The sequence below is a fragment of the Macroventuria anomochaeta genome (genome assembly GCF_010093625.1).
Source record: "Macroventuria anomochaeta strain CBS 525.71 unplaced genomic scaffold BU25scaffold_7, whole genome shotgun sequence".
Lineage (NCBI taxonomy): Eukaryota > Fungi > Ascomycota > Dothideomycetes > Pleosporales > Didymellaceae > Macroventuria > Macroventuria anomochaeta.
The window spans coordinates 566,270-579,873 of record NW_022985368.1 but is presented as its reverse complement, the minus strand read 5'-3'; the positions used below and the strand labels follow the sequence as shown (position 1 = coordinate 579,873).

At 51.3% G+C, this 13,604-nt stretch overlaps 5 protein-coding genes across 5 annotated transcripts; 2 read left to right on the top strand and 3 right to left on the bottom strand.

Annotated features, from left to right (window-relative positions):
* Positions 1 to 206: 206 nt before the first annotated feature.
* Positions 207 to 2,014, top strand: BU25DRAFT_456169 (MFS general substrate transporter; the record flags this gene model as incomplete). Its single annotated transcript, XM_033709998.1, has 4 exons — positions 207 to 391; positions 466 to 930; positions 981 to 1,581; positions 1,643 to 2,014. 4 exons carry the CDS (start codon positions 207 to 209, stop codon positions 2,012 to 2,014), a joined length of 1,623 nt encoding a protein of 540 aa, XP_033564628.1.
* Positions 2,015 to 2,666: 652 nt separating this feature from the next.
* BU25DRAFT_456168 (uncharacterized protein) lies at positions 2,667 to 3,506 on the bottom strand (the record flags this gene model as incomplete). The annotated part of the gene is made up of 1 exon (XM_033709997.1): positions 2,667 to 3,506. One exon carries the CDS (start codon positions 3,504 to 3,506, stop codon positions 2,667 to 2,669), a length of 840 nt encoding a protein of 279 aa, XP_033564627.1.
* A 376-nt stretch (positions 3,507 to 3,882) lies between these two features.
* Positions 3,883 to 5,998, bottom strand: BU25DRAFT_408375 (uncharacterized protein). Its single transcript, XM_033705799.1, has 3 exons — positions 5,620 to 5,998; positions 4,772 to 5,551; positions 3,883 to 4,717 (listed from the first exon to the last, which is right to left on the bottom strand). Exons 1-3 carry the CDS (start codon positions 5,636 to 5,638, stop codon positions 4,104 to 4,106), a joined length of 1,413 nt encoding a protein of 470 aa, XP_033564626.1. The 5' UTR covers positions 5,639 to 5,998; the 3' UTR covers positions 3,883 to 4,103.
* Positions 5,999 to 6,318: 320 nt separating this feature from the next.
* On the bottom strand, positions 6,319 to 8,453 carry BU25DRAFT_438223 (aldehyde dehydrogenase; the record flags this gene model as incomplete). The annotated part of the gene is made up of 6 exons (XM_033709049.1): positions 6,319 to 6,434; positions 6,484 to 6,679; positions 6,731 to 7,239; positions 7,291 to 7,476; positions 7,599 to 7,964; positions 8,386 to 8,453. The coding sequence occupies 6 exons, from the start codon at positions 8,451 to 8,453 to the stop codon at positions 6,422 to 6,424; spliced, it is 1,338 nt and encodes a 445-aa protein (XP_033564625.1). The 3' UTR covers positions 6,319 to 6,421.
* A 163-nt stretch (positions 8,454 to 8,616) lies between these two features.
* On the top strand, positions 8,617 to 11,740 carry BU25DRAFT_257829 (uncharacterized protein). The gene is made up of 5 exons (XM_033701690.1): positions 8,617 to 9,394; positions 9,446 to 9,917; positions 9,972 to 10,614; positions 10,664 to 10,749; positions 10,796 to 11,740. Exons 1-5 carry the CDS (start codon positions 8,876 to 8,878, stop codon positions 11,398 to 11,400), a joined length of 2,325 nt encoding a protein of 774 aa, XP_033564624.1. The 5' UTR covers positions 8,617 to 8,875; the 3' UTR covers positions 11,401 to 11,740.
* Positions 11,741 to 13,604: the final 1,864 nt, after the last annotated feature.

The following is a 13,604-nucleotide window of genomic DNA, read 5'->3' as shown; positions in this document are numbered from 1 at the left end:
ATTGGCAGGAAAAGCTCTGTCAGGCAAAGCCACCCGTCCTCTTGATGTCAGTGGTAAGGGTGCATCACACGACATACAGAACGGTCAAGGCAAACGCGAGCCGTTGCAATGGTGTTCTTGATCAAGCATATGTTTCGCTTTATCCTCTGATCTTGCCTTGTCACCCGCCCTTCGTAAGTCGTCGTCCCAACTCACAGCGCACATCAATGGCTACAGTAGAGGCAGGCCAGCCTACAGCTGTGCCAGACACAGAACGAGACCCAAACTATGGCGAAGGCGAACACATAGATCAGTCACAGACTGATCGCATCATCAAAGGTGACAAGGTTGAGCTACAAGACAGCGATGCTTGGGAGTGTTTGGGGTACTCTTTCAGGACTTGGCGGAAATGGTGAGTGCCTCCAGACCCCTTGAGCAGCAAGAATCAAGCTCTCTACATTTCCAATGCTAAGGATATCACTCTAGGCAAATTCTCATCGTCGTATTCTTCATCCAAATCAGCATCAACACAAACGCCTCCATGTACTCCCACGGCGTTTCCTTCGTGCACAAACAATACGGCGTTAGCGAGCAAGTAGCCCGCATCCCACAAGCACTCTTCCTTATCGCATACGGATTCGGGTGCGAGCTGTGGGCGCCATGGTCAGAGGAGTATGGGCGCTGGCCGATTCAGCAGCTCAGCTTGTTCCTCGTCAACTTGTGGCAGATCCCGTGCGCTCTGTCGAAGAACTATGCCACCATCCTTGTGTTTAGGATCCTAGGTGGCTTGTCGACTGCTGGTGGTTCTGTCACGCTGGGTGTATTGGCGGATATGTGGGAACCTGATGAGCAGGAGTATGCTGTCGCGTTTCTGGTTCTCTCGTCTGTTGGTGGTTCAGTCGTAGGTGCTATCATCGGGGCGTTTGTTGAAGCGCGACTCTCATTACCATGGTAAGTTGAATCAGTTGTGCTGTTGCACACGCATTGCTGATCATGTACAGGATCTTCTGGGTTCAGCTCATTATGGGAGGCTTCGTCCAGGCCGTCCACTTCTTCTGCAACCCCGAAACCAGATCGACTATCCTACTTGACCGTGAAGCAAAACGGAGACGCAAGACTGGCAAAGACCCGAACATCTACGGGCCTAATGAGATTCGTGGCGGGCATAAGATTAGTGCTAAAGAATGCGCAACCATCTTCTGGAGGCCATTCTACATGTTCTTCACCGAGCCCATCGTCCTGTGGCTCTCCCTCCTCAGCGGCTTCAGCGACGCCCTAATCTTCACCTTCCTCGAGGGTTTCAAGCCCGTCTACGAACAATGGGGCTTCGGCGTCATCCAGCTCGGTCTTGCCTTCATACCCATCTTGATCGGCTACTTCCTCGCATATCTTTCGTACATGCCCTCGATCATTCGCTTTCGCCGCAAGCGCAAGCAGAACCCCGATTCAGTCGCGCCTGAAGCTCGACTCTGGTGGTTGCTGTTCCTTGCACCGCTTGAATTCCTGGGCATGATGGGCTTTGCGTGGACAAGTCTCGGACCGGATTATGGGATTCCGTGGATCGCACCGATGATTTTTACGACGCTTGTTGCTATGGCAAACGTAAGTCTGCTGTCTACATATATCTCTCACACGTTGTGTTCAAGGTTTGACATCGCATCAGTACGCCATCTACCAATCCTCAATCGACTACCAAACCGCCGCCTACGGCCCGTACGCCGCCAGCGCCACAGGCGGCAACGACCTTGCGCGAGACTTCATGGCCGGTGTCGCTGCCCTATACTCCACGCCCTTATACAAAAACATTCCAGGCAGACCGGTGCAGTATGCTAGCACGCTCCTGGCTTGTCTAGCGGTGGTAGTTACGATTCCGATCTACATCGTGTATTGGAAGGGCCCGGATATTAGGGTGAAGAGTAAGTTTGCGCAGAGCTTGGATAAGACGAGGGAGGAGAGGACGGAGAAGAGGAGGAAGAGTAGTTTGGCAGGTTTGAATGTGGAGAAGGCCGGAAGGGAGCATCGGGAGAAGGTGTGATGAGCATCGTATGAAGATGAGATGGTGAAAGACGGCTTGTTCAGAAGACCATTTTGCTTCTGCACTTGAACTATTGTCTCTGAATTTACACATCTAGGATCTTTTCGTGATGGCAACCTGGCACGACTGAACTGAGAAGAGCACTGGCAAGCTGCACTGCCATTTTTTTTTTTAGCGCGGAAGGGAAGGTGGGTAAGATCAGGCTGGAGTTCTTCAGCTGTCCCAACGCAGTTGCTGTACGGAGCTAGAGATTGCAGTGCACTTCAGTGGCTAAAATAAGTTTGCCGGAACATGGCGAGCCTCTCAGTCGAGAGAGCCACACAGGGCCTCTTGCGCTGCAACCTTTAGCGCGGAAGAGCAGTAGACAAGGCTGCCCGCTCTGTGTTACTGCCTTGCTCTGTCAATCATGCAGAGCCCTACTTGCACTGCAATGTCCAACGCCGAAGATTAGTTGCAGCAAACGACTCCATCAGCGCTGATGTCAAGCACTAGATCTTTGCCTTGCACCGCTGCGGTTGAGTGTGCTACTCTCTTTTCATACTTTACTAAATGTTACCGAAAAAAGAATGCCCATCTTGGAGGGATTCGACCTGACCAAAAACCTCATTATTGGCAAGAGAGCATGCCCTACAATAAAGCATGACAACCTCAGCTACTCAACAACTCTACAAATCCCAAAATCCAACGCAACAGTCTTCTTAACGACCAACCCATCCTTCATCAACACCCTATCATCCTCCTGCCCAAACACAATCGCCCCATTCCTAACATGCTTCAACCCCTTCGTATAGTCGACCAACTCACTGTACACCTGATTAAGCTGACTCGTGACGCTCGCTGTATACATGGGCGGAGTACCAACATGGGTATGCGAAGCGACGGTGAGGTCCCGGTAAGAGGAGTACCTCCAGAGCTTGGGCACTTCGATGATGAGACGCACGGTTGGGTAGGTGCGCGTGCCCATGAAGCCTGAGAAGGGACAGGGGGTGGGGCGTTGAGAGAGGAAGAGGTGTGTGCATTGGGCGAGCCATTGCTGCACTTCTCTCGGATACTGCGACCGTACTTCCTTCTCCATGGATCGCGAGTAGACAGCCCCCGGTGCTGGGCTGAAGAACGGATACTGTTCCAATTTGTCTACAAGGGCACATAGCAGCTTCTTCGTACCGTCTAATGCACATTTGTAGAGACAATCCGCGTCTACGATGATTCTGGGAATGGTTTTGTGGATCTTGTCTAGTTCCCGGGTGAGGAAGGGAAGTGCTTCGGAGTAGATGAGTTGACATATTGAGAAGATCTGGACAGGGAGGGTTTGCAGGGTGACGGTGATGGCAGGCTGATCGTCAAACGATGCTGTCATTTGGTGTTCGATTTGAAGACCGGTTTCGAGGGGCAGTAGTCGGAGTTGCCTGGTCGAGATCGTGAGGTTTTCGTAGACCATGAAGCGTAGCTCCTTCGGAAGGTCCAGGAAACGGAATGGTACTGGCTCGAGCATTGTTTCTTCGGAGATGTTGTGTTGGAAATGTACACAGCTTGGTCTGAAGTGGAAGGAAACCTCAAAGTAAGAATGAGGGAACAATGAGTCTGGTAAAATGCGAGGCGGAGATGCCACGCCATGCAGTGTAGTCGTATACGATAGCCGAAATCGAAGTTGTGATAGTTTGGCAAGGGATGTCCTTACACAACTAGGCGCTATACTCGTGACTCATGTTGGACAATCGTGGCGTAAATCATTGGAGTGAGGTAAGCTTCACCGGTGCCAGCAAGGCTGCGAAGACTCCAGCTTGCTAGAAGTGCAGCAGGCAAGCCTGAACATATATAAAATGGTGATGTTCGGAAAGAATCCACGTGCATTGTAGTAAACGTAATGGTCCGATTTGTGATACTGTGGCGGCAAAAGTAGTATTCTGCGTGTACGAGGGCTGAAGTACAAGGTTCCTATTGAGCATTCGGCGCAAAGCTAGTTACCAGATGCGGCAGACCTGATATAGATCATGCATACCCTTGGTTTTGTTCCGCAAGGGTGAGTGCAAGGTGGTGTAGGTAAGGTCGCCGACCTCTCCAAGAACCCAGTTCATCTTGCCAGCAGACCTCAGGACCCTCTATGCCACATACCACCGAAACTCTTGCTTCCGTTTTTTAAGCCCGCTTTCGGTCCCGTCGGTCTCTCCATCTTTTGCAACCTCTTGCAGCTCACATCTGCTTTGACCAGTATAAAGCTTTGGTCGAAAACGTGCCCGTTCGCATTACCGCATCTCTCCAGAGCTGGCGCCAGCGCAAGCTCGACTCGTCTGGCCTTCACACTTTGGCTGTCTCTGTAGCCGCCTCGACCACTCTCGCTGTCTTCGCTGTCATCGTATACGTCTTCCATTTCGCTGTCGTAGAAACCGTAACCCCAGAACTGATTCGGCTTGCCACCGGTGAATGTGACAAAGCGGTAATCGGCGCGCTGCCGTTTCATCTTGAGGTCGAGGGCAACAGATGCGGAGACGATGGTGTTGAGCTGCTCCTTGCTGTCACGAAGAGATCGAGTCGAGTATGGCCGCAGCTTTCGTCGCATGCGGCTACAAAGGCGTGAGATACTCTTCAGAACGGGCGCAGCATCGAAGGTTGGGCGCCACTTGCCATCTTCTTGCGGTACAAGTAAATTGACCGTTAATGAACGCCATTGATGGTACTCCTCGGCTTGCGCTTCGCTCTTGACAGCTACAACAAGTCAGTTTACTAGATGGGATCACTATAATGAGAGATTTTGCGCACCTTTCCGCAGTGTGTCATTGATGGGTCGAAGCTTCTTGTCACCCAGCTTACCAGCCCAGACATATCCACTGCCCTTCTGGAAGTTGTTGAAAATCTTCTTCTGTAGCGTTGACCAAATGTAGGCTTGTACGAGAAGTGGCCGGTCATCCGGATGCTTCAAGTACACGGTGTAGTTGTCTGTCAGTCCACCAAACAGGCCCTTTGCCGCATGGAAGTGCGGTCGCTTGCTTCGAGAGCTGGTAGGGCCGCTGAAATATTCCTCGCTCCATACTCGTATCTCGTAACGCAACGCTTGCAGCTCTTCGATTAGTGTCTTTTCTTCTGACTTGAAGACCGCCGAGCCTCGAGTTGGTATGCCATTTGGTCCCAGGCTCTTTCTTTGTAGTTCTTTCCTTAACGCGTCTCTTTCTCTCGTAACCTGATAGAAGCGCTGCACCAGATCTTCCTGGCTGCTTCCGGGCCTCACATCTGGTCGAGAAGGGCTCTTCGGAGGCACGAGCGGGCTGCCATTTTTGGTGAATCGCTCTGGACTCAGCTCTGACGAACCCTCTGACGAAGTGTCCGCACCGCGCGTAACCTTCACAGGTGGAGGAACATACTGCGTCCTCCGTCTTCGCCGAGGTATGAGCTCCTCCTCATCTGACCACTCTGTATCTGCGTGTTCGAAAGGGTTGGGTTCCATCGTCGGGGAATGAAACGAGGCGGGCGAATACTCAGAGGGAAGCCCTTCGGCAGAAGGACAATGCAGCTTCAGCGACCGGAGAGTCGAATCGCGAACGTCTATCAATACGAGCTATGTCAGCGCATTGTGCTTATACAAAGTAGAGCTGCGCAGGACGTTTGCGCACCAGGAGATAGCGTCGTCATAGCCGCTCTTATGCTCACATGTCTTATATACACCCAAAAGCAAGACTGCAGCGGTGAAGCTCCCTGGCACGCTCACGCCGCTATCCTTTATCGAAATCTCAGCTCAGATTAGCTTTGCAGATACGGAAGAACTGCACCCAGCCTTATGCGTGGGGCCCACGATGCGATCGACAGCCGGCGACGTGGAGATCGCGAGAGTTGAGAGACAGGCCACTTTGAGTGAACAATAACATGTTGGAAACAAGTTCGTCCCAGCCTCATCGCATAGAAAACCCATGGATGTGCTAGCTGCGGCGGTTATGTTTAGCCAGTCACATCACCTTGATGCGGGACGAGGTGCGCTGACGTGTGACAGGCGAGTGAGAGCTGCGTGCAAGCTTGTGCCGGCAATGCAGCCGGGCCTGGGTGGGAAAGGCGGCTCGGGTGTGTGCCCCTTAGCGTGCTGGTGGAACCGTGCCACTTCAGACACGTTGTGCCCATCACATGTTTTGTTTCATATCTTCGTAACACTACATCACTTGCTCAAGGTGCGCTGTCATTTCTCGAGTTGTAAACATCACAACAATGTCTTCTCCCTGCTGGTCCAGCTGACATCACGGCGGAGCAAGAGGTCTGAGACTCGACGCAGTCCTGGCGTAAGTTGCAAGGAGTAAGATGTTGGAGAAAAAAGAGAAGCAATTGAAGAACGTTGACATTTCGAACGATAGGTTGGTCTTGTTTGCTCGTCGTGGTCAATTTGTGTTGGCGCCTTGAGTAGGGTGGCTGAAAAATGTTTCTGTTCCATCAGGCATTCATGCTACCACACATTAGCATTGCAGGGCACTTACTGTGAGAAGTTGACTTACTTGATGGAAATGGTCTTCGCCTCGACGTAGTTCATCAAGCCTAGGCGACCACCTTCGCGTCCGATGCCAGACTGCTTCGATCCGCCAAATGGCACATTCGGGCCGAAGACCTGCGAAGTATTGATGTTGACATTACCAGCATCGAGATGCTTGGCAATGCGCAGAGCTTGTGGGATAGATGCTGTGAAGATGCAAGCTGCAAGAGGTTAGGTCTTTCGAGTCGCGAATGACAGTCAGGCATACTTACATGAGAGACCCAAGCTGGTATCATTGGCTAGTTTGATTGCCTCTTCTTTTGTCTTGAACGTACGGATTGTGAGGACTGGACCAAAGATCTCCCCACGATAGATCCCTGCGTCATCCTTAGGATTCAAGAAGATGGTCGGATGGACATACCACCCGTTGTCACCATATCTTGCACCTCCAGTCAGGAGCTCCACCTCTTCTTTACCAATGTCCAGGAAGCTCATCACACGCTCGAACTGCTTGCCATCGGCTAGTAGGCCCAAGAATGTGTTCAAGTCCATGGGCTGTCCCATGGCGTGAGCAAACTGCTCAAAGCGCGTTTTGAGCTCCTGGATGAACTTCTCTGCGATGTCTTCGTGAACGAAGGTGCGGGATGCAGCAATGCAGGCCTGACCAGAATTGAAGAGGGAGTTCTGGCTGTAATGCTGTAGTGCGTTCACAAAGTTGGCATCTGGGAAGATGAGACTGGGCGACTTGCTACCTAGTTCCAGAGTCACACGCTTGAGGTTGCTGAAAGCGAGGGTAGCAATTGAAAACCTCAAGGCTTAGTGATGAACACACCTCTTCGCAGCAAGCTCTTGAACCTTCTTTCCGGCAAAGGCAGATCCGGTGAAGGAGATTTTGTTGATGTCGATATGAGATGCCAAAGCTGCACCCACCTTACCATCGCCGGTGATAATGCTGATAACGCCAGGTGGAAAGCCAACTTCTTTGACGAACTGGCCAAGTTGCAGCGTCCCAATCGGACTCTATTCAGAGCCGTTCCATGCGCCAATGCCGGCACACACCCCAACAGGATCATACTGAATTATCTACGCAGTCATCAAAACAAGGTCCAGAAGTAGCTCTAAGCTTTCCATCCCTTGTACATGCCCTGTTCATCTTCAATCCAGGCCTCTCCTGGCAGCTTGTCTGTCCAGCCAGCGTAGTACCTGAATACCTTGCCAAACAAGGCATAGACGAACTTTGCGACATTGATGGGCTGACCCATACTTTTCACCTCCCAGAGAGCAAGCTCCTCAGCATGCTTGTCAGTACGACCTGCAAACTTCAGCATCGCATCGCTGCGCTGTTGCGGTGTCCATTGACACCACTCGCCCTTGAACGCGGCGCGAGCGGCAGAGACAGCTTTGTCAACATCTTCATGGGAAGCTACTTGGATGCCATCGGCGACTTGGCTTTCATCGTGCGGGTTGTAGATGCTCAGAGTGTCGCCAGATGTGGCATCGACGTTACTGAATAGTTATCAGGTAAGGTCTCGTACGTTTGGCGAGCGACTCACCTCATTGTTGATAAAAAGCTGCTTGTAGACCATTATTGAAGCCGTGAAGAAGAACTATGTTGTTGAGGGTGATTTATGTCACCTTGCCATCCATAGATGCTGATGCGACATAAGCTGGCTTGACTATTTGCAGTCGTAGTGCTGCTGTAAGCAGACCAGGGGTTGCTGACGGGCGAGCATCGTCGGCCATAGTGCACCGCTCTCGGACTTGCCGTCGTTTAGACGAATGCAAGACGACACCCGCGCGACGACAAAGTTTGGCTTCAAAGAATCCTCAAGGTAGCGGACGAAGTTCGACAGTTGATGAATAGACGATGACCCCAATCCCCGACTCTTCGAGGCCATGGTGGAGGCAATGGTATGGCTGTACTGACACAAACGGAGCTTGTGTAGACCACATGACCTTTTCAGTTGAAAGAGACGTCTTTCCCACGAAGTCCATCGTGGAGGTTGACGATGGTTAATCAGACTGCTCAACAACCTCGCTTGGTTAGTGTCCACTGACGTAGTTGCTGCAGCATCAGATAGCGCCAGCCTGTTAGTCAGCTAGAAAGAGCGCACAAGTCTATGCACGGGTGCTGCCTGAGCAATTGAAAAGGAGGAATTTTTCTGCCGGCGGATCGAACGATGCCTAGGTAAATAACGCAAGTGACCTCGGGAAGTTGACGGATGGTGAGAAGCTCGAGGTGTTCTGCGATCCACAGGATGGTTCTTTCCGGAAGCGGCTAAACACTAGCGCCAATCGGCAAGAGCCCCGCACGTGAAGATTGAGCCTCTCCTCGCCGATGACTTCACAAAAGGTCGCAACCACCTGAGTTTCACACTGCGAATGACAGGTGATAAGAGGAGGGTGAATATCGAGGGATGGTTGAGACAAAGCCTGGTTCCCAGGCGCACTCGCCGAATATAGCAGGAAAGTCTGGTGGAGGGCGGCAGCGCACGATACAAAGTTGCTTAACCTGCCGGCGTCGCAAAGTCAAATGCGATCATGGACATCCAATATGCGGAGCTTGCACGCGTGGGAATCACCTCTGTACCTGGTCAGATCAGGTGCAGGGCCAAACATCTGCCCGAAGGGTATCCAAACCATCAACACCTGGGGGCGGAAGACTTGCGAAGAACAGTGACGTTCAGTCGCGCCTTGATCGACTTGAACTTCTCCTCGAAAAAGCAGTTACAGGACAAGGTGGCAAACCGTCCGTGTCTGCTCGAGCTATTGGCGACAGCGAAATGAAGGATCATGAAGCAGCGCTGACGCCATCATCGAACAGCCAGACTTCTCACGGCGCCGGTATGGCTGACGACGGCGATGGCACTCTACTTCTCGACGGCGGACAGTCGAAGTTCGTGTCTTCGTTGCATTATGCTCTACTTGCAGAAGAGGTGAGTACATCCGTTTGTAACATACGAAACGCAGATATTGACGCACCTCAGATTCAAGATATCAAGGCATTACTTGGTGACAAAACAGATGAAGAGCGAAAAGAAGTGCCACAAAGCAGTTTGGTGGACCTCCTGTCGCTGGGTCGTGCAGGTGCAGGTTCAAACCTGGACCAGCTTTTACCGGATACACAAGAACAGCGAGATACCCTTCTCGATGTGTACTTCGCCAACGTCGACCCTATGGTCCGGATCACCCATAAACCTAGCGTTGTGCGCAAGTACTCGTTGTATATGCGCGAGACCCATCCCCTGGCGTTTGCAATATGTTTTTCGGCTATCAACTCGTTGCCCCCCAACGTGGTCCAGAGTCGATTTGGCGAGACGAAGGAGGAGCTTCTGGATCGTTTTCAACTAGGCGTAGAGATTTCTCTGGCTCGGGAGAACTACCTCACAACATCAAGCCTAGAGATTTTCCAAGGTTTCGTGCTCTGGCTGACATGCATCACAAAGGAAGAGGATATGGGTAAGATAAGCATTGTATAAATTGCTTAAGATCTTCGCTAACCATGATCATCAGGCAAGGCTTGGGCGCTGCTCGGCATCGCAATGCGCATTGCGTTGAACCAAGGTTTACATCGTGACCCATCCCTGTTCCCTGTTGGCTCGATGGACGCTCTCACAATAGAGCTTCGCCGTCGCATATGGCATCAATTAGGTCATCTGGAGTTTCGTGCCGCCGAGTGCAAAGGACAGGAACCAAGTCTGTCTGAAGATTACTACACAACATTGTTTCCGCGTAATGTCGAGGACGAAGAACTCATTGACGGGGCAAGTCCCGGCCCAGCGCCATACGATGGAGAGAGATTCACATCGATCACCTTCCAGCTCGTCAGGTATCAGGGAATGTCAGCACTCAGGCGGATCATTCGAAGTACCTATCACCTTGAGAGACGAATGTTGGACTCGGGCCTCCACGGTACATCAAGACCGGACCCTGCGCGAGAGCTTCAAGAACTCTACGAGCAAATCAAGAAGATGCTAGATGAGGTGCATGAGGAGTCCCACAGGAAGTATCTTCGCTTCTGCAACCCGGAGATCCCTATGCAAAGACTATGCATGGGCTTAGCTTCACTGCTCGAATGGCGATGCTACCTGCTCTTCTGGCTTCGCATGCCTAGGGCCTATAGGGACGTCGTTTTCTCCAATGAGATCCGCAAATCGTACGTATACTAGGTCTGTTAAGAACTTGCCCATATTTAACCATCACAGCATCTTCGAGAAATCCGTTAATTGCATAGAAACAATTAATGGAGCATCGGTCGATGTCGACGCGGCTCGCTTTCAATGGCACATTGGTGTGTACACCTTTGGCTCTCCATGATCGTCAGCTCACTGTGATAGGTGGTGTTGCTTCCTTCCAAGCTATCATGCATGTGCTCTCCGAACTTCGTAACCCGATGTTCGATAGCCCTGACCGGCAAAGAGCGCTTAGGGCTCTTCAAATGTCACGCATACTACGCGAGAACAACGGTGCCAAAGCGTGGCTAGCAGTGAAAGCCATGATCGACAAAGCCATACAAGAGCACAGCATGTCGCAAAGAACCCAGTCCCAAAGCTCAAGCGCGTTCGCCAGCCCGACGGCACCGGTATCGACCGCACTACAGACCGATGGAAATGTGCAGGTCTACCCAGGACAAGGTCAGATACCCAGTTACGCGATACAAGCACCGTCGATACCATATGGCCAGCCTGCAGCAACGTCCCAGCCTGTGCAGAACTACCCTCAGCCAAGCTATGTACAGCCGATAGGGCCAATGCAGGAGCAGGCTCCGCCATCCTGGGAAGATATCAACCTCAGCAATATCAACAACATAGTTGACAGTCAAGCCACGCCTGGCATAGTACCAGAGTTCGATTTTGGGTTTTGGGGTGACCCTTTCAACTATGAGAACGAGCCCATTACCTTTCCCACAGAAGGCAGCTACTTCCCTCCTTGGACCGGTTGAAGAAAAGCAGAAGCAGGCCTGTTATGTATCGATACCCCTTCTCAATGAATCATGTTTGACACATCTGTTATTACAGAATAGCTTTAGTGACTGCATACAACTGTCAGTGCGTCACGGGCAGACACCAGTAGCCGTCTAAAAGAGGATGCCCCGGCCGCCGGAGCTGGAGTCCCCACCTGCAGAGGTAACGAGTTGCGCGCCTCTGCAATAAGCCTGTCATTGAACACACGTATAGCGTCGCAGGTCAACTTTAATCGATTTAAAGTACATCAGGATACTGCAACGGCAGTCACAACCGCTCATTGCAGTTGCCTCAACCTTGGACTAATACCTGGGATATTCCTGGCTGCGGAGGGCCGATAAGCTGCTATTTCCAACGCCGCGGGAACGATCAGCGAACAACGGAGTATCGCGTTCGTGAACATCAGGGGCTTGCATTACCCCTGCATTCAACCCCTGGTGCGTTTCTCCCATAGGTGTCCCGTGTCGGGCCGTTCCTTCCCACGTCCACCGGACTACGAGCAGCGCTCCGCAGGGTCTCGTAAAGTACCTCTTTAACACCCAAACAAACACCAACGAATCACATTCTCAACAAGAACATGGTGGCTCAATCATATGGCGCTGAGTGTACCCCGAGTGTTCAGAAGATCTCAAACGAGTCATCGGATTGCGCGTGACGCATGCATGTTGCAACATTATCTGTAAAAGCTGCGTCTCCGTTTGCATGGTACGATATCCTCCCAGGCAAGAAATCATACCCGTTCTTACCTGCCTCATAGATTATAGTGAGCCGGATGGCTTACTTTGGAACACTAGTATGATTCTTGAGTATGAGAGGATCGTGGGGGCTGATCCTCCGCAGGGACGTACGGTGCGCAACGTGCAACGACACTACCCGGCGAAACATGGGGCGTCAATAACAACTTCGATGCGATGCCTTCAGCTATACGGCATAGGTATCCTATTGGTTGACGTCAGCCTTATTGTTGAGCAGCATCTCGACTACCTACCCGTGGCCTCTAGCTGAAGCTGCCTGCAGTGCGTTGCCGTATGGTGCGAAAAGCAAAGCATAGAAGTATTTTTGTAAACTTGCTTGTACTTCTAATACGTGGAATTTCGCGGCTTAGTTATCAGCGGCTAGTCAACAGCTCCTCGCGTTTGAATAAAGATCCTGATTCGCGCCTGGTTAAAGGCGTTAACTTTTTGTTGCAAATCAAGCTGTGAGCCTCCTCTACAATGCGGTCTAGGCTACTCAAAACTCGACTAGGGTCGGTTCGGACGTAGGATCAGCTGGAATTGCTAATAGAGCAACCTCACCGAATGAATAGCCTTTAAGATACCTTAGCCAGCGAGCCATTCTGAGCCACGGTAAGACCTCCGTCTATGCTGCGTTGTCAATGATGGTACCTTCTCGGGCCTCTAGAGCCTCATCGATCTGAGTCCGGATGTAATCAGCTTCAGACATCATCATTTCCATATCCCGGCGTCGCGTCGTTTCTTCTGCTTCTGTAGATTCAGTCAAAGAGAAAACTTCAAAATAATAACACTTAGCACCAGACACAAAGAGACGCTAACAGAGGACGGTCTCCCAATGTGGGACAATCGGCGCTTGGAAGCATATGGAATCTGGTTTGATCAGAGCTTTCTGCAGAGACTTCCCCTCGAAATGCGTGCCTTTTTCGCAGAACCAAATTGCGGTGGTCAGCGTGAAGGCGCGTTAGATGAGCTAAGTAGTGTTGTGGCCTCATGCCATAATTGCATGGGACACGAGTCTGTGTTTGGTAATTGTCAAATCAGGAGAAAGGACCTATTGTCACACCGACTCTCTGAGCGACAGAGCGGGTCGCGCTGCCTATTTAGCTATTCGCCTTTCTGCTGCTGTGGGCGCGGTGTTACGGGCATTGTCTACGTTCGCGCCTCCAACGTAGCCCTAAGCGACGCGCCACACTGTAGAAATAGAAGACATAACCTGACAAGTTGATGCCAGAGGTGTTGCTAAGCAATATCTCCACAGAAATATCTTCTCGTAACAGCGCTAGCTAAAAAGTGAGTTAGGCCTTCAGGTTAAACAAGTTAACATCGATCTTCATATCTTCAGATTAAGTAGTCTACGCAAGCTGTGATACCGGATCTGTCACAGGTTAGGCCCAACTTGTGGGGTTATAATAGATGATGAAAGTTTCCATTGGTTATTAGGATAAGGA

What these genes read in the sequence shown, in the direction of transcription:
- BU25DRAFT_257829 (XM_033701690.1), top strand. Translation starts at nt 8,876, where the DNA reads ATGGTTGAGACAAAGCCTGGTTCCCAGGCGCACTCGCCGAATATAGCA. An exon ending in CACAAAGGAAGAGGATATGG is followed by an intron (nt 9,918 to 9,971) that starts GTAAGATAAGCA and finishes CATGATCATCAG; the next exon opens with GCAAGGCTTGGGCGCTGCTC. An exon ending in TCGCTTTCAATGGCACATTG is followed by an intron (nt 10,750 to 10,795) that starts GTGTGTACACCT and finishes TCACTGTGATAG; the next exon opens with GTGGTGTTGCTTCCTTCCAA.
- BU25DRAFT_408375 (XM_033705799.1), bottom strand. An exon ending in CAATGACACACTGCGGAAAG is followed by an intron (nt 4,718 to 4,771) that starts GTGCGCAAAATC and finishes GACTTGTTGTAG; the next exon opens with CTGTCAAGAGCGAAGCGCAA.